We start from the raw sequence: 25,575 nt of genomic DNA, 5'->3' as shown, positions 1-25,575 counted from the left end.
AGTCACTGAATACAGCTACATTTACTGAACCATGTTACGGCTGCTACCAGTTAACTGAGGAGTTCCACCTATCTTAAATAATTGAAATTCCTAATGGAGGGATATTTATATCTTGTATATTGCTACTTATTCGTTTATGGCAGAAGGAGAAACCCATAGAACAGAATGAAATGGTGGGGTCTATTCCTGATGAGAGAGCTTGATAGACACATGCATGAAAATTGAGTAATTGGTAACCTTTAAGAAAATAAAAAAGTGGTGGGGGAATGCACAGCATTAGAGGGGAATGGATCACACAAATGCTCTTAATCAAACTGTGTATACCATATTTAACAATCTGCTAAAATAATTCATATGGAACAGTATAAACAAAGCATCTAGACAATTTCATAATAAATAATCTTATTATAATCATCTAAGTTCAAGAGTATGTAAAATAAAATAAAAAGAAAACTCCTGCTCCCCCCACAATACCACAAAATGTAAAAACAATAAATGAAAAAAATAAAAAATAAAATTAAGGTTGACCAGAAAAACTGAAAACCCACATCTTTGCCGACATAATAAAATTTATTTCCATTTCATGCATTACGGCAGCTACAAGAGCAATCAATTGAAACTGAAGGACAATAAATTTCTCTGGCCTTACAATGTAGCCTCATAGGTGAAATGAATGTGAAATCACAGTTACAAAGAAACAAAATTGGGTTAAACAATCTTTACGGTTTCAACTTTTGAAAACTGCAGTTGTGTATAGGTTGCCGAAATACAACCAGATTCTAATGTAATAAGTAATAAAAAAAAAAAAAAGTGTTACAAGGCAACACATAAGATCAAATTCAGGCATTGCCTGACATGAGCATACATGCCTTCTAACATATTTTTCGTTAAGGTCGTTTTGTTGTATCAGTGGATGTTTCATTTCATAATCACTACACTTTTGCTTTTGGTATCCCTGAGGATAAGAGGGGCAGAAGGCTTACAAAGTTGGCTGATGTAGTTTCTAATAACTCAGAGACATTGCTTTCAGTTCTAGAGAAGCACAACTCTTGATATGCAGTTTACAGATGGCAGGACTATCTAAGATCATATATCCAAAATTTCAATATGTGCAAACTCGTATGAGCTTAATAAATGATAGTCCTCTGCTCATCTCAAACAAGTTTTAAAGCAGCAAGGATAAGAAGTCAAGTCTTTATATTACACAACACAAAGACTTAACTGGAATCAAGAACTGGAATATTTTCCAGTCAATATTAAAATGTAGCCTGTTTTAAAAGCTACTAATGACTTCCATTTAAAATCAGAAATCTGACATTTTCTAGCAAGCTTGTAATTTCATCCCTTGAAATGCTGAAGAAACCTGCAACGTATTGCAGAGATGAGGAGTAACAGACCCCTCATCATTTCTACTACACATATAGTGTTTGAATATAGAAAATACAAGTATTTTACTCCACCTGCCTTTTGATGAACTTACACTCAAACTTCAAAATATATTTTTCTTTTCAAAACAATCTTGTGATTAACAATAGCAGAGTCAAGTTTGCTTAAATGCAGTTAGTTTGTAAGACCGCCAACATGCGAATTGCCCAGGAGACTTTGCTCACCAGGCCTGGCACGCAAAATTAACACTTCATAAGGGCAACTGGAAATATTACAAACCTATCTGTATATGGCATATTTGTTGGGAAAGGGTAATGGGTATATAATTTAGGGGTCCAAGCCAAAATATTGGTTACTTGGAAAGTTAAAAATTTAACGCAGCAGGTGTTACATTCAGGTTAAAAAAAAAATCAAAATAAATAAAAATAGCATTCAAAAGCAATTCAAATACCGAATAAGGGTTTTAAATGGAATATTTTATTAACATGGTGGTAGTTCTTTGTAACATGTGCTCACACATTCGCACACTTTGAATGTTCTGCCTTTCAAAGTTGTCTTTTTTGGAGGTGAGGAAAGGGAAAATGTTTCATTTAAAAAGGGGAGGAGAAAAATTATAAAAATTTGAATTGGGTATGTAGGTAACTGTCCACATGACTTAAAAGCTATAGCCAAATCTCTCCAAAGAAATGGAATTTAGACGGGATTGAGAAAAAAAGAAAAAAAAAAGATCCAGGGGGTGTACAACAGTGGCATAGCAGAGCTCTCAATATGAGAAAGCTGACAATGTGGACATAGTATTTCTGCTGTGAAATTGATCTCTGGGAATTGTTTGTCAATGGGCAGAAAATAAGAAGGCGATGTGAAGTAGGCTTCTGTATAGTCAATTTTCCTCACGTTTGTGCAGGATCAAGAGGAAAAATAAAATAAAATAAAAATGTAAACAAAAAAAAAGAAAAAGAATAAAGAAACAAAAAAATACAGAAAAACAACTTAGTCCTTTTCTGGAACCAGTTTCAAGACCTTTCCAATTGCAATGGTTTTACCTAAATGGAGAAGTAGAGAAATGTGGTGAGAATACAACTGCAGCAGAGGAAGAATAGCATCATATTATAAAGTGAACTACACATTCAATTTAAACTGGTGTAATTTTAAAACATCAGTATCCTACCTTCGTCTCTCAAGGTAAATCGACCCATCTGAGGGAAATCTTTGAAGGTTTCAAGGCAGATAGTTCCCGCTGTCCTCAAGCGGGCAATGCATACTTGATCTTGTTTTACAAACCGGGGCCGTGTCTTACTCTTTTCCCCTGATTTTTTGTCTACCATGCAGATTAAGGCCTAGAGAGAGGGGGGGGGGGAGGAAGTAACTTTAGATACAGGATTCAGACATGTAACTCCAATTAAACTGCAGTGTCCTATCTTAAGAGCCATTGTGCCAAGCGTCCTAAAATTAAAAACAAACAAAAACCCGAGAGGAATTACACATTTAGAAGCTTGGCTTTACAAATATTCAAGAAGCATGGAGTCACAATATGCAGTGTGTTGCAAATCAACACATACCAGCTTTGATAACTTTGTTCCTACATGGATGCTCACTGAGCAAATACTATTGAAGTCATAAACTTATGCTTATCAACTAATGTTCACCTGTAGTCCTGCAACGGTCACTTGTTGCAGGTCTACACATGCATGAGCTGCCGGTCAGTGACATCTGTTCACAAATTAGTGATCAGCAGCTGGAGTGCATTCCCCCACCCAAAAAATATTTGTTTTAACAGGTGAAAAAAACAGAATGGTCAGCTATGCTAAACGAGCTGATATGTGGAAACACGTACTGTTATCTCGACTTCTTCAATACAGGTATGAATATGTAGCACTGCGTTGTAACCAGGACAGATGATAGATTTGTGCTCGATAATGACAATCTGCAATACATATAAAATTTGTAAATTAAAAATCAACATATACAAAAACAAACCAGCAAATGTATGCATTAACTACAGTAGGGATTACAATTTGAAGTTCTATTCTACTAGCCATGCCATAAAATGTACTTGCCACTACAAGTCATAGAATGCGTATCAGGGGTTAATTTCTACTTGCAAGGGCTAAACTTTCATTCGCTAATGACTAGTGTAAATTTTAAGACCTGATCTAGAGTACCCAGTTTATAACTAACCCAACCCCACCCCACACAGCCGGTGAAACTACTAAAAGCTGAAAAACAGGAAAAATTACATTAATTTTAGGAGGCAATGCATCCATGAATCTATCCACATTATATAAGTGGCATGTCACCTATTGCGCTCTTAAAGGGTTATTCCAGGATTACATCATGACTACTTCAGTTATTTGAAGTGGTCATTGTGTCTGGAGACTGTTTCACAGTTTCAGAGTTTCACTTTAAAATTTGAATATTAAACTACTCTGCTGTTGGAGGTGTAACTTCGCTCTCTTGCAACATTAGTTAAGGTCAGTTCTGAGAAAAGTTCAATGCAGACGCTCATTCGTTGGCCGAGAGTGATCAGCTAACTCTCAGCCAATCAATGAGCAGCAAGATCTTTGCTCTGCAGACGCCTGAAATTTGCATTAGTGGTAAGAGAACAAACCAATAAAAAAAAAAAGTTTGCTACATTAATGGGGGCAACGTACTCCTAACCATCATAATCATTATGCTGCTATAATCATTGAAACAGGAATATCATCTAACCTGTGCATCAAACGTGCGTCCAGAGTGGCAAAGATTGGTCGGCTCACAAAGAATAAAACCTGGAAGGATTTCTTCCTCTTCAATGCCTTTAAGTCGGAGTTTCAGATTTTCACCTGACGCAACAAGCTCTGTCTCCACTTCGTCTGATAGCAGTCCAAGAACTTCAACTGTGTGCTAAATAATAATAATAAAAAAAAATAACAGCAAGATATTTATACTTGATGCAGATTAACAAAGTTTAAAGCATAACACTGATTTTTATCTTCATTTTGTCAAGACTACACTCCACTGGGTGAAAAATCCCCATAACGTTTTCACTGAATCTTTAAAAGAGAACTATAGGCACCCAGACCACTTCAGCTCAATGTGCCAGGTCCATCTAGAGTTAACCCTGCCGCTGTAAACATAGCAATTTCAGAGAAAAGCTGCTATGTTTAGATTAGGGTTAATCCAGCCACTAGAGGCGCTTCCCTACTGTGATTTTCACAGTGAGAAGATGCTTGAGTCCATAGGAAAGCATTGAAAAATGCTTTCCTATGGACTGATTAAATGCGCACGCGGCTCTTGCCGCACATGCGTCGGAAGAGGGAGGAGTCCCCAGCGCTGGAGAAAGATAAACGTTTAACCCCTTCCTCCCCCTAGAGCCTAGCGGGGGGGGGGGGGGACACACCTATTAACACTATAGTGTTAATAGAAAACAAGCTTGTTTTCCTGGCACTATAGTGGTCCTTTAAAAAGAATGTAAAAGGTTTAAGCAAAATCAAATCTCACCTTATTTGGCATCATCACAAGCTGCTGTCCTTTACATATTGAACCAGATTCTAGTTTTCCTAGAACAACTGTACCCATATCCTGCAAAGAAACCAAACGGGTTAAAAACCGATTGAATGCCTCATTTTCCAGCTAATCACAGCACAACATTTAATAACTAATTCTATTGCAATAAGAGTTAACATATACTGAATACACCTGCACCAAGCTACAAAGGTTACAATAACTGAAAAATTGTACATTCAAAATAAAAGACTTAATGTAGTAGAAAAAAAAAAAAAAAAACACACCTTGTACTTATCCACAATTGGCAGCCTGACAGGTCCATCATATGATCTGTTGAAGTTTGGCAAGTTGTCCAGATATGGTATAAACGATAATCCACTACAGAAAGAATACGATTGATCAGCAACATTTGGGGTTACATACAACTCATGACACAAGCACATAAACTTTGCACAAGTATTAAAGGGTACGCAAGAAGACTATTAAACTAGCCACAGAGATCAGTTCGACATGGCCTCATATTCAGACAAAACCTTTATGCACCAATTTAATAAGCAGTAATGAAATTTAATAAGCAGTAATGAAAAGGAGTTTAGAATAGGGTAGACTGGTACAGGAAAGTGAAAAGATAAAAGGGCAGAAAGGACACTGGCACAGGGCAGAACAACTGTTGAGTGGCAAAAAGGAAGAGTGGGAAAAATGTAATGGGAAACAAAAAGGTTGAAGTAGACCGATAGATGGAGAGTATGGAAAACCAATCTGTTAAAAGAATGGTTACTTCAACTAGAACAGTATATGTAGGATTGCACCCCTGTGATTTGTACAGAACATTTGCATGAGAATCTTAATTTTTAACACTTACTTGTACCATGGGCAAAAATCCACTGGCTCTTTAAGGTTGGCTCCAGTCAGTCCTGAGCATGGCATAAAGTGAATATCTTTCTTAGGGTTAAAACCAACTTTCTTCAAAAAGGGCACAAGCTTTTCTTTACATTCTTCATACCTAACAAAAAAAAAAATAAATAATCATCAGAGTAAATTAGTTAATATGATGAAAACATAGCTGGATATATTAGTTCAAGCAATTGACCTACAACTAGACTGTGGTAAAGCATCGAGAACAGATGTAGCTATGCATGCTTTCCTGACTTACATTTTCCTGGTCATTCTGTGCAAATGATCCTAAAACACATGCGGTGCAACACGCCATCTCCAACCAGCTATTAGTGGAAGGTAACCGTAACTCATCAATTACCTGTCATTACTCCAGTTCACTGTTGGATCATCCATTTTGTTAACAAGAACTATTAAATGTTTTACACCGGCTGTTTTTGCCAACATGGCATGTTCTCTCGTCTGCCCTCCTTTTTCAAATCCAGTCTCAAATTCACCTTTTCGTGCAGAGATTACCTGCAAGGAAGAAAAATAAATAAATTAAAAAAAACATTTATGGTTTACTCATTGCAATGTATCAAGAGCACCCCCCCCCCCCCCCCCCCCCGTAGAAACCACATGTGAGGAGAGGAGCTTGTCACATGCAGCCCAAGCAAGCTTAGAATTCCCCACTGCACCCCAGGGAAGCCATGATCAAGCTGCAAAATGCTAACTAAAATCAAGGGTGCCTAAATAAAATGTTTTCGTGTATGTGTGCATTTGTATAGCCATGTATGTATCTATATGTGTGTGTGTGTAGTACTTAAAAATATATCCCAACGGTAGTGATGGCCATGACTCATAAAATGTACAAAGAACGCTATTGTGCAAATAAATGCGTAATAGTGTAAAAGAGTGTGGAGCGCTTTTAGCAGTAAGCAAAACACTTACTCCTGTGGTATTCAGGAGATATGTAGAAATAGTCCAGACTATATTCAATAGTCTGGACTATTTCTACATATCTCCTGAATACCACAGGAGTAAGTGTTTTGTTTACTGCTAAAAGCGCTCCACACTCTTTTGCACTATTAGGCATTTATTTGCACAATAGCGTTTTGTATATACTTAAAGCGGCACTGTCATGCCGAACTTACCTTTCCTCAATCTCTTCCTCTTCTCCCCCTCTCTCGGGATCTGTTCTTTTCTTCCCGTCTTCTTTAGTTTTCTTTAAAATCATAAGACAAAGTAGGGACTCTTTGTCTTATGGAGGATTCCTCCGCTTGACCAGCTCTGACCAGCGGAAGAGCAAAGTGTGCTTTATTTCCGCTGGTCAGAGCAATTTTCCCATGATCCCTAGCGTTCCTCCCTGTTCCCACAATGCTTCCTGTCAGTATTGCCGAACGTTCTGTCACTTAGACAGAACGCCGGCAAAACTGCCGAATTGCATCCTAACAGAATGAGAACAGTTTCTCCATTGGTGTTAGGATGCAATTCGGTACTTTGTTCGTATCGGAATTTCATTCTAATGAATGAAACTCCGATCCTATTCATTGCTGTGGCTGCATCTTGCAGCCGCTTAGTAGATAGCTCCCTAATACCGTGGGAATTAGGGAGTTATCTACTAAAAGGCTGAAAGACCTGAATTGGTCTTTCAGCCAAATTTACTAATACTAAGTAAAGATTACTTGGTATTCGTAAATAATATGCCCCTACTCGCTATACCTCGAGTAGGGGCATGTCTAGTAAGCAGTGAGCAGCCTGTGGCTACTCACTGTAAAAAAAAAAAAAAACTCTCCCCCCCCTTTGTTTTATTAGGGCCCCACCCACCGCGCAGGGGTGGGGGCCGGGGGGGAGGACAGTAGGTCCCCCCCTTATTGTTTTATTAGAGCCCCACCCACCGCGCAGGGGTGGGGGCCGGGGGGGAGGACAGTAGGTCCCCCCTTATTGTTTTATTAGGGCCCCCACCCACCGCTCAGGGGTGGGGGCCAGGGGGGAGGACAGTAGGTTCCCCCCCCCCTTACCACCATTTTTTTTTACAGTGAGCAGCCACAGGCTGCTCACTGTTTAGTGGACATGCCCCTACTCGCGGTATAGCGAGTAGGGGCATTGGGGAGATTTTAATCTCCCTTGTGCTATTATGGGGGTCATATGGACCCCCATAGAGTGAGGAGGACACCTGGGGGGCTTATGAAGTGGTGGGGAGCACAGCTCCCTGCCGCTTCTATAGTTACATATTACAAGGAGGGAGCTGCACGCCGGTAGCTCCCTCCTTGTAATAAACTGAACGAACAAACTAACACTGATACTCAGTGTTAGTTTGTTCATCTGATTTTTTCTATTCATTCATTCGTCTGTCTGATGAATGAATGAATGAATGGATGAAATTCCCGTTCGCATGTCCAGGTGTTTCACTGGGCATGTGTGGGAATCTCACAGTCTGTGTAGTGTGGGTAGATGACGTGTCCCACAGGGACTTCACCTACCCACACAAAGATGGCGGCGCCCTGAATAAAGATCGGGGCAGAAGATAAAGAATAAAAAAAAGGTAATGAGGGGGGCTTAGGGGCATTTGGGGGTGACTAGGGGGTCGATTGGATGTAGTGGAGGCAGGAGGGGGATTAAAAAAAAAACGGGATTCGGCATGACAGTGCCGCTTTAATTGTGAATAGGTTGTTGAGTGCCTATTTTTGTTGTGTGAGCTGCTACCACTCTACTGTGTACTATATTGCAATCCACCTTTTTTAAGCGCCTTTATCACAGATTACCACTCTATTCTACTATATGACTCATAAAATGGCTTATTCTGTAAAGTGTTAATTCACTTTGAGCATTTTTTTATTTGATCAGATTAATAGAAAAAAAATTAAAAAAAATTAGTTGCATCCATACGTTACGCATGTCTTACACTAGGACGACACAAGGGACTACTGACACCATCACTAGTGATGTGGTTATGGTGCTTTGTGCATCAATTTACATCATGCGAACATTGCTAGCAAGTGCTTTGGCAAGTAAAATGTAATCCTTGCTGGCTATGTGAGTAACTTTAAAAGCCGGGTTAATAGCATTCGACTTCAAGTTTTAAGCCACAAAGTAAGCATTGTTTTAAAGCAGACATTTAAAGCGACACCTGCAACACTAACTCATTAGGAACCATGTGTAAATATAGGTTACAATTAGTATGTTTTTGTTTTGTCACTCCCCCTCCATTTGCAACAGCCAAAGCTAAACCACACCTGCCATTTAAGCATCAGGATTGACCATCACTTTCTAGTTTGTCAAGACTTTATTTAACACAAGCTTTTAATCACAAAACACAGGAACGTCAAGTGTATGTATCTCACAGAAAAAATATCAAAATCAACATTTAATAAAAATAAATAAACAAGCCTTACTAGAACAGCCAGGTCAGCTTGAGAAGCTCCACCAATCATATTTGGAACAAAGCTCTTGTGGCCAGGGGCATCAAGGATAGTAAAGTGTTTTTTCTCGGTTTCAAAGTAAGCACGGCCAACTTCAACTGTTTTACCTTTGTCTCGTTCTTCCTGATTTGTGTCTAGTGCCCAAGAGAGGTACCTGAAACAAATAAGACCTCTAGTTAGCACTATGAAATGTAAAAAGCATGACTGCTTCTCACAAATAAATGTGCAAGGTAGACTACAAAGTTTACAGAGTCAGCATAGAACAAAGAGGGCAGTAATAAATCGGTCATGTAGTGCCAATGTTGTGAGATATGAGTTGTAAATGACTGGAGTGCTTTTTTTGTTTTATAAAAATAGTATAATTCCAATGCCGAATACCCAGCAGTTTATTAACTGTGTATACGTGTGTGCAAGTAAGACAGTTTAAGATTAAAATTACCAGGTTTCTCTGTTTTTCTCTTTAGCTTCTCTTTCATATTTCTCGAGTGTTCTTTTGTCAACCATGCCCGTTAAATACCTAAACAAAATAAGAAAAAAAAAAATATATATATATAGCCACACACAGAAAAATAGCCAGTTTACATATTTTTGGACTAGCAGTCTCTATGGTTTACTTGGATTTTGGCTTATTGCTCACTACAATAGTACTGTTCAACATCAATGTAAAAGGACAGCTTCAGTTTGACCAACCTTACAAGACATTTTTTTATGTTCCTTTAAAGCCTCTCTTGTAATATTATTGAGGAAGAAAGACCTCTAGAATGTAAGCTCATTGAGCAAGGCCCTCCACCTCTCTGTTCCTGTATGTCCAGTTGTCTGGTTACAATTAAATGTTAGTCCACCCATTGTACAGCGCTACGAAATCTGATGCGGCTTTATAAATACAATAATAATAATAGACATTACTCCATGGTGAGCTTTCCTGCACTTGTATCTCTCTGGGTTTGTCTCTCCCCCCACCCCTGCAATCCCTGTTTCCAGGATCTGCCACTCTTACTGTCTACATCTTGGTATCATTCTCATCACATCTCTGATTACAGATTCAACACTTGTAATATTGTGTTGTATGCAGATTAAATATACTTACATTATTTGGCCACCAATGGTAGACTTTCCGGCATCTGGAAATAATAGAAATGGTAAGTAAAAAGGTTTTGTTTGGATGAAAAAACATTTGTAAAAATATTATTGTTTTTCCAAGTCATTTTATTGCAGTGTGCAGAAAATTTCCCTATACTACCTGCAGCCCATAGCTGGGTGGCCTATATGGAACATGAGTGCAAAGTCCCTTAATGCTTTAAGTGATAAATGAATTTGCTGTAAACCAGAAGCATTGGAACTTGAATAACGTTTAAATCATCTTTAAACATTTGTCATGAACAACGTTGCATTAGGAATACTTTTCACCCATTGTTATAGTAAGTTTAGAAGCAGCCACACCTCCCCTGGCTATGATTGACAGAGGCTGCATGGGAAAAAAAACGGTTTCACTTTCAAACAGATGTAATTTACCTTAAATAATTGTATCTCAATCTCTAAATTGACCTTTAATCACATACAGGAGGCTCTTGCAGGGTCTAGCAAGCTATTAACATAGCAGGGGATAAGAAAATCTTAATTAAACAGAACTTGCAATAAAGAAAGCCTAAATAGGGCTCCCTTTACAGGAAGTGTTTATGGAAGGCTGTGCAAGTCACATGCAGGGAGGTGTGACTAGGGTTCATAAACAAAGGGATTTAACTCCTAAATGGCAGAGGATTGAGCAGTGAGGCTGCAGGGGCATGTTCTATACACCAAAACTGCTTCATTAAGCTAAAGTTGTTCAGGTGACTATAGTGTCTCTTTAAGGTAATTCACATGCAGAACTGTATTCCATTTAATGATGCTCATACAAAACACATGCACTGATAAACCCAGCCATATACTATACATTTGATAATTTCAGGTCTGATCGCTGAAAGGTACAAACACAGATAAGCAGACTTATAAGTGAAAGGGCCTTCAGCAAACCTTTAATTGTATTTAACATGTTAAAATAAATTTAAAACAAAAAAATTATATAATTTTTTTTAATTAAAGAAGAACAAGCGTCCTGGCCAACATACCTACATGCCCGATGAAAACCACGTTAACATGTTCTTTTTTGGGGGCATCTGGGAGTGCTACAACTGTTTTGGGTTTTGCAATTTCTTCCTCTTCCTCCATCATTTCTGGTGCAGCATCTTCAGAAGACCCTCCATCGCCTAAACCGCCTCCAGGTTCTGTTTCACTGGGCTCATCTTTGTGATCCCACGACTCTTCAGGTGACATTTCCGTCTCTCCATTTTCTACTGTAAGAGATTATAGAAAGTAATGGTTTGCATGGTTAAGAAAGTTGTGTTTTTGACAGTTAGTGACCTGTTGGGGGAACACCTAAAAGCAGTAGCAGCCTAGTAGTTTGGAAGAAAATTCAGAAAGAACAATGGGAATTAAACTTATGCCACGGACATTTCAAAATCCTACACAAACATTCGAAATGGTCAACTGGATCAAAGTCAACATCTAGTATAGATGCATAAAAGACAGAAAATTGGTTTGGCAATACTGGAGAACACAAAGTGCTAAGCTTAGAGGACCAGCCTGAACACCATAATTAGTACATGCTTATGTAGTGGTTATGGTGTTAGGCTGTGGACGTCACCCCCTGTTCTTGGTCAAGAACAGGTTCTTAGCACCCGTGGGTTCTGCCCTCAACCAACAAAAACAACTAATGCAGAAGTTCTACTTCTTTATGCCACTGATTGGCTAAGCAAGTCACCCAACATGCTCAGCCAAAGACAAATCTGTCCATAAAGCCACTATACAGGAGGGTTTATTTAAGAGAACATAAATGAATGATAATTGGTTGTGCATAGCAACGTTCTTCTGCATGACCTGTAAAGGAGATTGGTACAATCTTGGCATGTACAGTTGAGCGTTTAATTTGCGGGAATCCTACGATTTCAGAGTTTAAGCGAAATCTATAGGGTTAGTTAGCACAGCCTGGAAATGACTTATGTTTATATGTTAAGGGAGGCCTGGTGCGAGTTAAGCATTTTTATAATTAAACACTAGACATTTCTACTTAGGAATTAAATTTTTTTTTTTATTTTTTTTTAAATGACAAGCGAATATACCCTATTTCCAGGAGTAGGAATCCTTCAACACTTCAGATATGCACTTTATCTAGCATAATGCTAGCAAACCATTAAGGGAGATGTTTTGCAAGGTTGTCTACTCCTGTACTCTTCCATTAATTACAATGGGGACGCATATACCTTTGACCATGTAGTGTACACAAAGAGCCAATACAAACAGCTGTCTCAAAGGACAGTTTAACCCCTTAAGGACACATGACATGTGTGACATGTCATGATTCCCTTTTATTCCAGAAATTTGGTCCTTAAGGAGTTAAAAGAAATATTACAGATCTATGTAGCCTTACTGCATTACAAAGGTTTGTCAGGACCCAAAATGTCCACTTGCCATTAGAGAATGAATATGTATATTTTGGAACAGTGAGGCTTGCAATAAAAGCACTGTGAGCAGAGAGCCAAATATCGCAGTGATTGACAGTCCCTGCACCCAGAGTCTGTGGTAGCTCTCCTGTCAGGATGTCAAAGTCTCACATCAGTATTGCTCCATAGCTCTGCTTCTGCTGGCTCCTAAATAGCCCTCACATTTCACATGAGTGGTCGCTTTCTCAAGGTAAAGATTTCACACACTCAATTTGCCGTGGACTGAAAATCCAAGCACACTGACATCAACATAAATACACACAGATAATTCATATACCCAAATTACCTGTAAACTAAAAACTACACATTAAATTGTTCCTTATACCCCAACAACAAAATGTCAAACAGTGTTACATAACTGAACCGACAGCAGAATATAAAAAGCTGTCACTTACCAACAGGCTCAGAAATCTCCATCCCAACAGCTGCATTGGAATCTGAAGACAAAAAGACCTTATAAAATAGCTTGGCATTTGATGCAAACACGACTGTTTCAGATATCTATATCTACATTCAGCATAGTTTAGGCTGCTTTTTTGGGAGCATCATTGTTTTTATTGAATATTGGTCTGAGGAAGTCCCATAAGAGGACGAAATGCGCAAGACCAAAATGTATTTTTATTGCCATTTTAAAACTTATTTCCAATAAACCTCTTCTACTCATCTACCTGCCGGAGTCCTGCATGATTCCTGATATTGGGTGATACCTGATCCTAAGAGGGAGACATTAGCCCCCCAAATTCCAGGGGAGGCACCATTAGAGTGTATTTAACTCCAAAATCATGTGAGTGCAATCTTTAGCAGAAATGATTATATTTCCATCAACTGTATTATGCTTTGTTTTTTTATTATTATATATTTTAGGTTTAGCCGCTGTATCCCACATGTATTATATATTTTGGCTACATTCAGCATATCCTTAAAACTGTATGGACTTGAAGTACCTAAACCATTATATAGTGACTATATAGCCCCAACTTCAACATTGGCACACTAAGTCAACCAGCTACCTGCAGAGATGCTCCCGATCAGCTGAACAATGCTGGAGTAAGTTCCGCATTGGCAAACTTATTATAAAATCCATCTCTGCGTACATACAGCGCAGCCATCACCCTGGCTATACAATCCTACATTTCCACTCTCGTCCATGCTCTCACAATCCCAGGCTTCTGATACCTTCAACTCTCTTCCCCCATCTCAAGACGACCCCCAAACTAACCTTTCAGGCTACTTTACCGACAAGATTAAACAATTAAGGAAAGAATCCCCTCTATCGCAACCACACATGGACCATACCTTCCCTACCCTTCAAGCTTCTCGGCTACTGAACAGGAGATGGCTGCGCTTCTCCTCTTGTCTCACCACCGGTCGGCTTTATCCCGTGCCTTCCCACTTTATCAGATCTCTCTCCCCTTGTCTTGAACCATCCTTAACAGCTATCTTTCGTCTGGTGTTGTCCTTACTCCCCTTAAACATGCTGTCGTACCCATCCTAAAAAAAGCCACCCTAGATCTTTTCCTTCCAACTATCGTCCCATATCTCTGCTCCCTCCCCCCAAGTTTCTAGAAAGACTTTTCCTTAGTTTGGCTCGCTTACTCAATTCCAACTCTCTCCTCGACCCTATTCACTCTGGTCCTCACCCCCTTAAACAGAGCTCATTATTTTTCCTCCTCACAATGCTAATCCATCTCTTGCTTTCCTGCAAGTTCATGGTACTTGCAAGTTAGTTGTCTTTGTGTTATCTTTGATAATAGCCTCACCTTTGCACCTCATATCCTGTAGGTTGCTAAAACCGGTCGATTCCACCTTAAAAACATTGCCCGCATCCGCCCCCTTCATACACAACATGCTGCCAAGCAGCTTGTTCATGTACCCTTTATCCCTCGCATGGATTACTATAATTCTCTCATAATTGGTCTCCCTAGAAGCTGTACTACCCCCTACAATTTGTAATGAATGTGTCCTCCCATACCCTGCCCCTCAGTCAATCCTTACATTGGCTTCCTGTATCCTACAAGTGTCAGGACTGCTTACTGCGAACTCTCGCTTGCAGGACTTTTCTTTGTTACTGCCTGCTTACCACCAGACTCTTCTAGTCTTCAATCATTTAAGAAGTCCCTCAAAACCCATTTGTTCAGAAATGCTTATGGCCTCCCAGTGTAACATATCTGTCTCTTGCTCTCTCCTAAAGAACCACTCCACTTTTACATCCAGCTATGCTAGTTTCCCCCTTTGCTGCCCTATTTTTTTTTATACCCCACCTCCTCTAGACTAAGTTCGTTTGGGCAGAGTCCTCATCTACCTATTGGTCCTGTAACATTTTGTAAATATCTACTTTGTTAAATTTACCCCCATTCATTATATTGTAAAAACGCTGCGGCGCTATACAAATACCAATAATATTAGTCAAATGGGTCATTAGGTGCTATTTCCCTGTATCACATTAAGTCAGTCCCACCAAGCCCACTAAAGTTTTACGTTTTTAGTAAAAATGCATAGGTGATATGCAAGATGGGCAGCAGTGTATAAAGACCGATCAGCATATTAAATTTTTTATATATATATATATATATATATATTTATTTAGTATTGGTCCTGTAAGCATTGGGGGAAACTTAACATACAAGGACAGGTGGAGGTTGGCCATGTTTTATCCAGATTGCTGAAGATGTTAAACTGCTCTTGAGCAGTCTAGACAGTACAACAGACATCTCCCAAAACTAAAAGCCATTAATAAAAATCTGTCCAACAGTGGATGGACGCGATAGGCTGAGTGTGCTGGGGTAGTTTAGCGATCAATGCCATTCATGGCTGTATGAAGTTTATGGAAAATGAGGGTGACTGTGGTTTGGTGTCATCATGACAATACCATTATACGCTGTAGCGCTATTGTGTTTAGAGTACCTCTACAATATCAATTAAAAACAACTTGCGCAGCTAGTAACTTCTCTAAGTTATCTATTTTAATGCTCTGCAAATAAGAGCAGCTCCAGAGAATGAACTGCTGTTGCTTATAAGATCCATACTCAACAGCTCAGATATAAATACATTTTATATCAGGTTTTAGTAAATAGTTAAATGTTTTACAGCTGCATCCCACCACCCTGAATGTCAAAGGTGTAATTGTTTGAATTTATTTTGAGATGGTGACTTGGCATTAAATGCCAAGTCATGGCCTCCGTGCAGCAACACCCAGTATCATAAAGAGTGCTGTAGGACACATTCATTCAAGTGTTTTCAAAAAATGTACTTCCAGTATGAAAAACAGGAAGATAAAATATATACAAAATGCATACCTTCTGAAGACAGAGATTTTTCATCTTGTGCCGAGTTATCGGTTGTATCTGGGGAAACCAAAAGGACATGTTTCAAAACTATAGAAAATTAAAAATGGTAAATTCAAGACAACCTGGGTTTAAGCTACTTTTTTTTTTTAAATGGCATGTAAAACAGATTGCTTTAATTTACAAAATCAGGACAATTGTTTCAAGACAAGTATTTAAAGCGACTGAGAACTGTAAATGCTAAATATAATTACAGTGGTTATGGTGGAAAGAGTTTATAAGCTCTCCCCACGTAGCCATAACATGGACCATTGTCTGGCCCTCTGATAATGTGGCCACTAAAATCCTTTAACTGAAATTGTACTAAAATTGTAAGTGCTTCCAACAAAGGCAGTCATTCAGGTGATACAGAAACCAAGGCGGTGATGCCTCAGGCAAAATACAAGTTAGCTTTTCAGCAGGACAATTTAAAGGAAAGCCAGAATGACCTCTATTAACAGCTCACTATGCTAATCTTAAAATGTCACTGATTATGTGTGTTCTCCGCCTGTGAATAATTCCATGACAACCAAATCAATGGCTTCCAAACAAGTCACGAGGAGAAAAAGCAGCAAAATTGTTTCATCTAAATGAAGTGATTTTAGGACATAGAAGCTGCCCCTGCAGTCACAACAGAAATCATTACATAGTTTTTTAGATAAATATGTAGTCAGAGATCTAAGGTAAAGGGGATGCCAACTCTACGAAGCAAATTTCTGTAGCTTGTTTTGCCAAGGAGTATTTCACTTTTAAACCACATGGCTTTCTTGCTTCCATACACTTAGCCTATCACAACCATCTAAGTTGGACAGAACTGGTAATCATAAAATGGGGACGTGTAAATTCTGCATTATCAATGTGGCAGAGCAAGGGGTGGTCCCGAAGGCCAGAGAGAGCAAAGATTTTGTAAAACAACGCTCAAACACCTTAACAAAAAACAGGCCTCCAAGCAGTTGTGGGTGTGTTACTTAGAGCACCCCTTTATTTAAAAATCTTGCATGGCTTCTAGATGCTGGTGACATTTGTCAAGGCCCATTGAAGGATATTGGTATAGCACTTGCTTGGCTCCTGAAAACACAAAACACTAGCTGGCTACGAAATAAGTAACGGTCACACATAAAACCATTAAATGGCAGCAGAACTGAATATAAAATTATGATTGCAAGCCAGAGTTTTAAGTAGTACTTAAACACTCGAAGCACGTGTCCTGGCGCCCCTCTAAGTAGTCAAATTGTTTTAGAACAGCTTTACTGGTTACCTGGGGAATGCCTGGAGCAGCTCCCTTCCACTTCTAAAGACAGTATTAGCTCAGCTGATCACTCTCAGGCAAGGAGAGTACAAAAATGTCCAATTATTAACTTCTGGCTTACTTGTGTTGGAGATGGGGAGTGGTAAGTCCAAGCGCCACTCCCTGCCTCCACTGCATCTGACTGAAATCTGGATGGAGCTTCTGTTAGCTCACCTGTGCTAAGACCTGCAGTGCTTGTTCAATGGCAGAGTATGTCAGATGATTGCTCTCAAACAATAAGCTAAACCCCTCAATGCTGGGTTTAGCTCAGAGAGGGAGCTCTATCGGATTAATTCAATGGAGTGGTTCCCTGCAGCACCAAGATAAGAAGTCTACTTACTACTTGAATACTTACAACAGGGTGGCGGTTCAACATAAATATAGGATGAGGACTCTTAAAAAGATGGCCGAAAAGTGCATATAATAACCCAGTGGTAACCTCCCCTCAGACGGTAAATGCCACAAGTATAATGTCAATCCCTCAAAATGACATTCTTCTGGTACTCAAAGTGAGTTTTTAAACTTGTAATTGCTGCAGGAAAATGGATGCGTTTACAGAATGTTGCCATCAGCAATAAAGTTCCCTAATGGTATTTTAAGTTAAACAGCTGGTGAGACTAAGTTTGCCAAATCCTCTGAAGTAGAGGAGATTGGAACATAAAAGGCTCAGGACAATGCAGAAAAACATATAGGTGTATTTATGTTGGAACAAATTACGCCCCGTGCAGCTATGCTACTATAAACAGCACTGCCTCTCAAAAAAAAGTTTATATATATTTTACTGTTTCCATGCATACTAGTGCCTGTCAGACAGTCGTAAGAGGCTCCAGACAGGAAAAGATTCAAATTCTGAACCCACTGACGTCCGTATAAAAAGTATGCTTTACCAGAAGCTGTGCATGCCCAGTGCATCTCTGAGAAGCACTAGATTCATTGAGGAAATCAGATTTGCAGATACAGAAGTATTGAGAATACATGATGCCACAGGAGGAGGATATGTCTTATGTGAGTATACTTTCCCATTGCTGGATTTCAGGCAAGGTTATTTGGTGATTTTAGGGATTTTTTTTTATTTTTTAAAGGGGCACAGTGGTCTACTATGATAAAATAAAGGGACACTATAGTCACCAGAACAACTACAGTTTATTGTATTTGTTATGGTGAGTATAGTCAATCATTCCTTTCACGCTTTGTTGTAAACACTGTCTTTTCAGAGAAAATGCAGTGTTTATATTATACCCTAGTGATAACTCCACTGGACACTCCTCAGATGGCTAATAGAGGTGCTTCTTGGGGCAGACCTGCCTAGTGTGCCGCACTGCCAGTGTCTCCACTCTCTGCATGCAGACACTGAACTTTCCTCAGAGATGCATAGATTTTTAATTCATCTCTATGAGGAGATGCTGATTGGCCAGGCTGTGTTTGACTTGTGCTGGCTCTGCCCCTGATCTGCCTCCTAGGCAGTCTCAGCCAATCCTATGAGGAAGCACTGTGATCAACTCAGACCACCACTTCTGATGTCAGCAGACAGGTTAGAGACAGCAGCTGCAGACTTGACTTAAAGTAAGATTTTACTATATTTAGGGAGGCAAAAGGGGGCCAGTGGGGGCTACATGGTGGTTTTAACACTATAGGGTCAGAAATATTATTGTTTTAATATATCCAATACATTTTATTAGTTTAAGAGATTTTAAAATTCAAAGAAGTATTTCCCAGCAGATTGTAAATTCAATACATGACATTGGGATTGTTTTGGCTCTCAGGGCCAAGAAACTAAAAGGTAATGCAAAACAATGCTGTTTAGTGATGCTGCTCACCCTTTGTTAATCAAACGACATTGAAAAGGACTTCTCTTATGCCAACAGAAATGGACATGTGAGCTCTCTGCAAGCAAAGTACAGAAAACTAGTTTACGCAAGAGTGGGTGGGACTTTCCTTAGTCATACAGGAAAAGAGATTAGAAGCAATAGGACATATGTCAATCTACAGCACTTGGACACAGATTATGGAGTCTTGCTGAGAAACGTAATCTTTAGAAAGACAAACTAAACTAGACAAATATCACAGAAAGACTACAAAAACTCTGCTAGCCCTGTAACATACATCTCTAAAGAAACTGAAAGCTCCTCGATTGGAGCAGAAAGAACAAGGTTAAAGCAATGTAAACCAAAGTATGTGAAACAAAAATCAAACGACTTGGGAAAGTTGTGACCATTCAAATCCATCGATACTTAAATGGACACTACACAACATAACTGCTACAAACTTACTGTGGTGGTTATGTTTCCTAGACTCCCGTCAGCATTCCTCAATTTAATATCAAAACATTGAATGGTTTGATATAAACAGAAAATCTACATGGCGCCAACTGCCTTCTAATGCTCCTCTACCAGAAGCTCTCTATTGACCAGGAGGTAACCAGAACTGATTATCTCTAACAGGGGGAGCAGGAGCTATGGTGAGACAAGCAGAATGTTCAGTTAAAAAAAGATCGAAGTTGAAGCAGATGTGGCTAGAGTTGGAAAAGGGCAGACCAAGAGTAGCTATTTGTGTGAATGTTACATCTATAGATTACTAGCCATGTATGTAATTTGTGTTCACTTTCTATGAAAGATTTGGATGACTGGTGTAATGTAACTTAGACAAGCTTATGTTTAGCAGGTCAAGTGAAACTTGTGCTCATGTTTTATTAGTCGTGGTTAATATTAGACAGCCAATTTGGAAATACAACCTCCAAAATCGAGCCACGGTAGAAGGGCAGGTGTTTGATCACAGCAATGACCAGCTTTTCTTCAAGCTACTCAAAAACAACAGGAGAGAAAACTAAAGCACATCACCCAAATACTCACTACTCCTTAAAGCAGGGGTTCTCAACCTTGTCCTCAAGGACCCCCTACCAGTCCAGGGTTTAGGGATTACCTGGGTGTGTCTAAGGCGTTTAGAAAAAAAAACAAAAAACACCTTAGAGTCTAAGGTGTTTTTTCACCCCCTTTTTCTAAACACCTTAGACACAGCCAGGTAATCCCCAAATCCTGGACTGGAAGGGGGTCCTGAGGACTGGGTTGAGAACCCCTGCCTTAAAGGCTCACTAACCACTATTTCATATAGGTGAATGGTTATCGTGCCTTGCTACACTGAGCCCCATCCCCCTATTCAATATTTAATCATTTGCAAGCAGTTTAACACTGAATGGGAGGGTGTTAAACATAACATGTCCAATCAAACGCATATCTTTGGAAAGCACTGAATAAATATATAAAAGTTTCACTGTTATTAGTGTGGAAGCACCTCTAGTGGCTCTCTGTAGGAAAGCAAGAAGAGTGGAGTTTAACCATGCAATGTAAATATTGTTCTTTAACCCCCTTAAGGACACATGACACGTGTGACATGTCACGATTCCCTTTTTTTTCCCCCAGAAGTTTGGTCCTTAAAGGTACACTCTAGGCACCCATACCACTTCTGCCCATTGGAGTGGTCTGTGTGCCAACTCCCACTACTCCTAACCCTGCAAGTGTAATTATTGCAGTTTTCTATAAACTGCAATAATTACCTTGCAGGGTTAACTCCACCTCTAGTGGCTGTCTAGTAGACATCCACTAGAGGTCACTTCCTCCTTCATAGCACAGGAAACCTGTGCTAGAGTGTCGCTCATTTCCCCATAGGAAAGCATTGAAAAATTATTTTTAAATGCTTTCCTATGGGGAGACGTAATTTGCATGCGCGACATTGCCACGCATGCGCATTAGGTCTCCCCAGCCGGTGGGCGGGATCAGTCTCGCCAACCGGCCGACGCAATACAGAGGAGGAGCGGAGGAGACAGTGGTGAGGGACATCGCCGCTGCCTCAGGTAAGTGACTGAAGGGGTTTTCACCCCTTCAGTAACTGGGGATTGGGGGTGGGAGGGAGAGGGACCCTCCAGTGCCAGGAAAACAGATTGTTTTCCTGGCACTGGAGTTTCTGGGTGACTATAGTGTCCCTTTAAGCATCATCTTAAACATCAAAATAGTAGACTGATCATCATAGCCACTACAGCCTGCAAGAGTAATCTGTGACAAACTGTTTTGAAACTTACTTGGGCCCCCATTCTACGTTTGTTTTCAGAGAAGTCAGATGTCTCTCCTGAGCAAAGAACGGCCAGATACAAAATTGCACTTGAGTGCTTTCCTAAATGGATCTAACTCAGGGGTGCTCAAAAGGTAGATCCCCAGATGTTGTAGAACTAAGACTTCCATGATGCTTTGCCATTCTAAAAAGGCATTCAAAGCATCATGGAAACACTAGTTTTAAGACATCTGGGATCAACCTTTTCAGGCACTCCTGATGTAACTGGGTTGTCCTGCAGTGCCCTGGGAGTTCTCCCAGAATAATTTCTCAAACCAATTTAGAAAGGTTTGAAAACTTAACTGGGTCGTGCCAGGGGGCTGCAGTCCCCTGCTTTTTAAAATGATTTGAGAAATTACACTGGCAGAGCTGCATGGCACTAGTGGCACCATAAACACAACAGCAGGTTGTAGTGGTTATGGAGCATACCTTTAAAGGACCACTCTAGGCACCCAGACCACTTCAGCTTAATGAGGTGGTCTGGGTGCCAGGTCCCTCTAGGATTAACCCTTTTTTTTATAAACATAGCAGTTTCAGAGAAACTGCTATGTTTATACTGAGGGTTAATCCAGCCTCCAAAACCTCTAGTGGCTGTCTCATTGACAGCCACTAGAGGCGCTTGCGTGCTTCTCACTGTGAAAATCACAGTGAGAGCACGCAAGCGTCCATAGGAAAGCATTGTAAATGCTTTCCTATGCGACCGGCTGAATGCGAGCGCGGCTCCTGCCACGCATGCGCATTCAGCCGATGACGTCGCAAGGAAGAAGGAGAGGAGGAGGAAAGCTCCCCGCCCGGCACTGGAGAAAGAGGTAATTTTAACCCCTTCATCCCCCCAGAGCCCGGCAGGAGTGGGTCCCTGAGGGTGGGGGCACCCTCAGGGCACTCTAGTGCCAGGAAAACGAGTTTTCCTGGCACTAGAGTGGCCCTTTAAATACAACAGCTTCTAATGCAGAAGACAAATGATTTATTTGTTTCAGTTATATTATCACTTACTTTCCACCCTTCACTCTAGTACTATGATTCTCGGAGATCAGTTGGTCTCACATTATTGTAACAACCACGCTCCAGTCCTGCAACCCCTACTGCCCTGACCATGACTGGCACTGCATAAAGCCTTGGTTTATGGAATGTGGACTTTTTTCAAATGAAGGAACATTCTAATTTTAATTCTAAGTCTATTTTTAACTTCAAGTGTTCCAGTATTGACAGTGAAATGCTGGATTTTAATTAAAAAGAGCACCCCAAGAACAACTACTTCAGTCACTGCAGTAGTAATGGCACAATGAGTGTCCTGTGCCATCACACAGTATATCCCTAAAATGTATAAATATGAGTTTACAAGTTACCTGGGTCCATCGAACACCCATGCTAGATCCAGTCTCCTCTTGCAGAAGAAACAAGATAACTCTACAAATAAAAGCATAGCCATGTGTATTGGCAGAGAGCACTCAGCAGATATTATCAGGCAAGGAGCACAGTCCTGCATGGCTTTACTTCGCTGTGTACAGTTATAACTAAAGTATACTCCAGGCTCCATTACCACTACAGCAGGTTATAGTGGTTATGGTGCTTCAATTCAAATCTATACATCTGCTACCATGTATTAAAAAAAAAAAATTATGTAATGTTATTTTAATGCAAGCAGAAATTGTTTATACGTGGACATTCACGCTTTAAACAAGCGTATATATCTCAACTATTGAGAAAAAAACACCAGGTGTGCACTTTTTGAAATCTCAAGATCTTATCGTTGAAGTTATGGAAGGGAAACCAAAAACCAAGAAAAAAAAACTAGTTGTGCTAAAACTACATAAAATATTTAAATTTTTTTTTAACTGCCAATACCCAAGCCAAACCAGTTTCTACCATTCGACTCCTAAAGCTTCTGCAAAAGGGAGGTGAAATAAAAGCAGTAATTCTCAATAAGAACTGTACTGCATCTCACGCTGTGAGTCATCACGACTACATGGTGATAAAAATCATGCTTTTTTTTTTAAACTCCGCTTCTGTACCCTAGTAAACATGCTACATATGTCCCTCTCAAGTTCAAAAGTGCAGTTTTATCTGCCTAGCCATAATGTATGTAACCTGCTCAGAACAATCTCCTGTTGACTATGATATCTATTGTAGCAATATCCCCATTTTCATGTAATACCATCCTCCCCAGACGTTAAACCTACATAAACAGGTTATACACATCTACCGCATAACTTTTATAGTATTTCTTTTATTTTTGGAATCTACCTGATGCAAGCTAGTGCTACATAAAAATCAATGTAATAACCCCAGGCATGGGCCCCACATGGCACTGTGCCTAATGTGAGAGCAGACAGAGGGCTGGGGTGTCTGTCTGCTATCACACGGCAGGCACCTCCCTCATGCCGGGAGATCAGGGCTGCCGCATCGTGTCCACCCTCCCTGCCGGCTCTAGGCCCCAGCCATGCCCACTATCCTCCCCGGCTCTAGGCCCCAGCCATGCCCACTATCCTCCCCGGCTCTAGGCCCCAGCCATGCCCACTATCCTCCCCGGCTCTAGGCCCCAGCCATGCCCACTATCCTCCCCGGCTCTAGGCCCCAGCCATGCCCACTATCCTCCCCGGCTCTAGGCCCCAGCCATGCCCACTATCCTCCCCGGCTCTAGGCCCCAGCCATGCCCACTATCCTCCCCGGCTCTAGGCCCCAGCCATGCCCACTATCCTCCCCGGCTCTAGGCCCCAGCCATGCCCACTATCCTCCCCGGCTCTAGGCCCCAGCCATGTCCACCCTCCTCCCTGCCGGCTCTCGGCCCCAGCCATGCCCGTCCTCCCTGCCGGCTCTCGGCCCCAGCCATGCCCGTCCTCCCTGCCGGCTCTCGGCCCCAGCCATGCCCGTCCTCCCTGCCGGCTCTCGGCCCCAGCCATGCCCGTCCTCCCTGCCGGCTCTCGGCCCCAGCCATGCCCGTCCTCCCTGCCGGCTCTCGGCCCCAGCCATGCCCGTCCTCCCTGCCGGCTCTCGGCCCCAGCCATGCCCGTCCTCCCTGCCGGCTCTAGGCCCCAGCCATGTCCGTCCTCTCCGGCTCTAGGCCCCAGCCATGCCCACCCTCCCTGCCGGCTCTAGGCCCCAGCTAGATCCACCCTCCCCGGTTTTAAGCCCCATCCCGGTCGGCCCTGGCTGGGGGGCTGGCGGAGAGCTGAGCGGGGTCCCCCCCGCCCGTTCCTTACCCCCCAGTCCCGCTTATTCCCCCGGCTGTCCCGCTTATTCCCCCGGCTATCCCCCCCGGCTGTCCCGCTTATTCCCCCGGCTATCCCGCTGCTCACCCTCCTCCTTGCCGCTGATGAGGAATGAAGGCACGAACTCGGCGGCGTGTACATTGGGGACGAAGGGCTTGGCGTTGACGTTGAGCAAGGCCAGGGCTGAGTTGAGCTGGGCCTCCGGGGCGTCCATATCCGCCTGGTCCCAGGAATCCGGGGCCGAGTCGCTGGGCTCCATTTCCGGGTGTTGTGTGTGGGGGAGGGGGGGCTGCGGCTGCTGGTGACCCGCTCGGGCTGGGGAGAGGCGGCTCCGGCTGCGGCTTGCTTCCAGGAGACCCGGCTGATCCCGCGAGCGGCGCCACTAACCCGACTCAGCACTCACTCAACGGCTCCTCGTGTGCTGCCGTGACGTCACCGACGTAAGCCCGGCGCACAGAACGCGACGCGGGAGGCGCCAGCGGGTAGTTCGCCTGACCGCCCTGCTTCTATTGACTAGCGTCAGGCGTGCGCCCGCCTGCGGACTACATGTCCCGTGAGCCACCGCGACAGCAAAGCCGCTGACTGGCCTTTCCTCCTCTGCCGTGCGTAGCCGCAAAGTGCTGCCGGGAAGTGTGGTTTGCGACACTCAGCCCCCCCACGTCCTGTGTGTGTGCATAGACTGTGTGTGCTGGCAGCATGTCCACATACCGGCCGGGTACACAGAGCTCTCCATGGTCACCGGGCGGCACCGCACACTGCCGCTTTATAGCCGGGGGGAGTCACTGACAGCAAGGCTCTATGGGGTTATAATAACATGTCAGGGGCCCAGTCACTAAACAGCGAATTATAGTGAAATAATAATAAAACATTACAAAATGTAGGCAAATAACATGTTTATAAAATATAATAAAAATAAAGATTCTCCAACTCAATAGAACTACAGTTGGTGTG

At 41.6% G+C, this 25,575-nt stretch overlaps 1 protein-coding gene across 2 annotated transcripts; it reads right to left on the bottom strand.

The window, feature by feature from the left end:
- Window positions 1-551: 551 nt before the first annotated feature.
- On the bottom strand, window positions 552-25,085 carry GSPT1 (G1 to S phase transition 1). Of its 2 annotated transcripts, XM_063430304.1 has the most exons (15): window positions 24,712-25,084; window positions 16,000-16,047; window positions 13,099-13,140; window positions 11,273-11,497; window positions 10,255-10,288; window positions 9,607-9,684; window positions 9,141-9,321; window positions 6,128-6,282; window positions 5,735-5,875; window positions 5,157-5,250; window positions 4,867-4,947; window positions 4,096-4,269; window positions 3,221-3,310; window positions 2,555-2,723; window positions 552-2,429 (listed from the first exon to the last, which is right to left on the bottom strand). In XM_063430304.1, exons 1-15 carry the CDS (start codon window positions 24,881-24,883, stop codon window positions 2,377-2,379), a joined length of 1,737 nt encoding a protein of 578 aa, XP_063286374.1. In that variant the 5' UTR covers window positions 24,884-25,084; the 3' UTR covers window positions 552-2,376. The 2 variants fall into 2 exon arrangements, with proteins under 2 accessions (XP_063286374.1, XP_063286375.1); XM_063430305.1 differs by lacking the exon at window positions 13,099-13,140 and having other exon boundaries at window positions 24,712-25,085.
- Window positions 25,086-25,575: the final 490 nt, after the last annotated feature.

The sequence above is a fragment of the Pelobates fuscus genome, chromosome 8, assembly GCF_036172605.1.
Source record: "Pelobates fuscus isolate aPelFus1 chromosome 8, aPelFus1.pri, whole genome shotgun sequence".
Lineage (NCBI taxonomy): Eukaryota > Metazoa > Chordata > Amphibia > Anura > Pelobatidae > Pelobates > Pelobates fuscus.
This window is presented reverse-complemented; position numbering and strand designations above follow the sequence as displayed.